We start from the raw sequence: 2500 nt of genomic DNA, 5'->3' as shown, positions 1-2500 counted from the left end.
GCAGGGCACACAGGGATGGATTCTGATTGGCTGTGGATGACCAATAGGAAACCAGAGTTGTACTTGGTGCCTTGTCCCGGATCTCCGCGATCACCGGTGTCTCCTGTGGGACCTGTCACACAGAGAGAAAAAACATGCACCTTTAGAGACATGGTGGGTGATCATGTCATATAAACGCGCGCACACACACACACACACAGACACACACACACACACACACACACACACACACACACACACACACACACACAAACAGATGCAACTGCAAATATTCACACTTTGCAAACATCCATGCATACAGTAGTCTACTGTATATTCACACACACACCCTGTTGTCCTGGTATTCCTATGTCTCCAAACACTCCCTGGTTTCCTGAGGGCCCTTTAGCTCCTGGTGATCCAGGGATTCCTGGATATCCTGGGTCTCCTGCATCACCCTTATGGCCTGAGGACACAGTTGCAGGGGAAAGATTTATACTGTGACTCGGAGGTATTAATTCACAATTCAATCTTTTTTTCTCGTAAGACAACAAAAGTACCATCTACAGTTCGCCGGAAAACTCGCACATCAGATGCAGGGAATGTGGAATTGCGCAGACTAATTAATTAAGCAGGAAATGCCACATCATCATTATCAAGTGGAAACTTTCGCAGGTTCATTTATGAGAACAAAATGCATTTAGTGCAAGGAAATATTCAGATAGGCAGCACCTTCATCCATTTTTTTTTCACAGAAAGTGAAAGCCTTTAGGGGTAGAAACAGAGCAGAGTTTGACAGAACACTAATGGAGAGATAGGCAGACTGGCAGAGACATAGAGACAAGGATCTGAAAGAGAGACACACACTCACCCTTCCATCTCTCTCTCTCTCTCACACACACACACACACACACACACACACACACTACCTTTGCAGTACAGTATAATGCATGATGTTCTGTTTTATTTCCTTCACATACTACTAACTACCAATACAGTTAAAGCAGAAAAGCTTGGGCAACAAAGTGTATTTTTGCCATGGCAATAAAACAATATTGAATGTAGAGAGGAAGACATGTAGAGAAGCCTGATACACATAGAAAATGAATGCTTAAAACAGAAGACACAGCAAAGGTTGAGAGCACTAGACAAGACAGGAAGAAGAAAGAAACTGATGGAACAACAATTGACATTGGGTAACAGAGAGACACAGAGAGGGCAGGAAGAGACTGGGGGCCATGGTAGGGGGAAGGTGGTATGACATCGACGGAGTGAGTACCTCTGCCACCTTCTCTGCCGTTAGGGCCGGGGAACCCTGGGGCACCTGAGGGCCCATATGAACCAGGAGGCCCCGGAGGCCCGGGGGGAGGACGGGGACTCGGACCTCCCATGTGGCCCCCTGCGTCCCCCTTAGGACCTGCATAGAAACACACACACACAGGTGTACACAATTACACATGTACAACACACACACACACACACACACACACACACACACACACACACACACACACACACACACACACACACACACACACACAGAGACACACACACAGACACAGACACACACACACAGGTGTACACAATCACACACACACACACACACACACACACACACACACACACACACACACACACACACACACACACACACACACACACACACACATACACACACACACACACACACACACACACACACACACACACACACACACACAGGTGTACACAATTACACACATACAGTATACTAATGCATAGCCCTATCAGTGTGCCTGTGGCACGCCATGTGTCTGAGATGCTGTGGGACTCACCTGTCTCTCCTAGCTCCCCTTTCGGGCCTTTGAGTCCATTATATCCAGCATCCCCATCAAAGCCTCTGGGTCCTGGGGAGCCCATGAAGCCGGTTTGTCCTAGTTCGCCTGAAATACACAAGTCTCTGCGTCAGCGCATGTGTGCCAATGAATTTGTATCAGGTCTCGGCGCATTAATTAAGAATCGACACCAGGCACTGGACTTGTTCCCACTGACACAGTTACCCTAACACAAATCCCTATCTTCTCTGTCCTTTACTGAACAGACCGATTGTAATTGTTGTCATACCTGTGCTACAAAACCCTGAGTGTGGGTGTGTATGTGTCTGTTTGAGAACTACTCCTATATCTATGCTTAAATCATATACTGTAGCTATCTATCTCTAAGTGTGTTTCCGGCAGAATTGAATTAAGAATGACTCCTAAATTCCAATTCAATTCTTGAATATGAATTAAACTTGAATTGAGGTCAAAAACAGGATGTAGAATTACAATTCAGATTTGAACTAGAGGAAGTAGAATTGAAAATCAATGAAATTCAAAGAAATTCATATAATTTGAGGGTAATGTTAAACAATGAAGTTACACAATATATGATCGCAACAAACACACAACTTATATGAAAACAGTAACCAATTACATTTCAAAAGCAAACCTCCCAAAACTGAGTGTATGTGAGATTCAACACATTCTTCCTTGTTGTTGAA

The 2500-nt window shown here is 44.8% G+C and overlaps 1 protein-coding gene across 4 annotated transcripts in view; it reads right to left on the bottom strand.

The window, feature by feature from the left end:
- The window catches only part of col4a4 (collagen, type IV, alpha 4), a 61938-nt gene that overhangs the window by 4623 nt on the left and 54815 nt on the right, over positions 1-2500 (bottom strand). For all 4 annotated transcript variants that reach the window (XM_062552851.1, XM_062552848.1, XM_062552852.1 and 1 more), the window contains exons 42-45: positions 1794-1901; positions 1259-1396; positions 329-445; positions 1-112 (exon numbers count right to left, since the gene is read on the bottom strand). The exon at positions 1-112 is cut by the window's left edge and continues 77 nt beyond it. In XM_062552851.1, coding sequence (XP_062408835.1) covers positions 1-112; positions 329-445; positions 1259-1396; positions 1794-1901 — 475 coding nt within the window. The remainder of the gene's footprint in view (positions 113-328; positions 446-1258; positions 1397-1793; positions 1902-2500) is intronic.

This window comes from Sardina pilchardus, chromosome 13 (genome assembly GCF_963854185.1).
Source record: "Sardina pilchardus chromosome 13, fSarPil1.1, whole genome shotgun sequence".
Classification (NCBI taxonomy): Eukaryota; Metazoa; Chordata; class Actinopteri; order Clupeiformes; family Clupeidae; genus Sardina; species Sardina pilchardus.
Note: the sequence above shows the minus strand (reverse complement) of the source record. Positions and strands in the feature narration are given on the sequence as shown.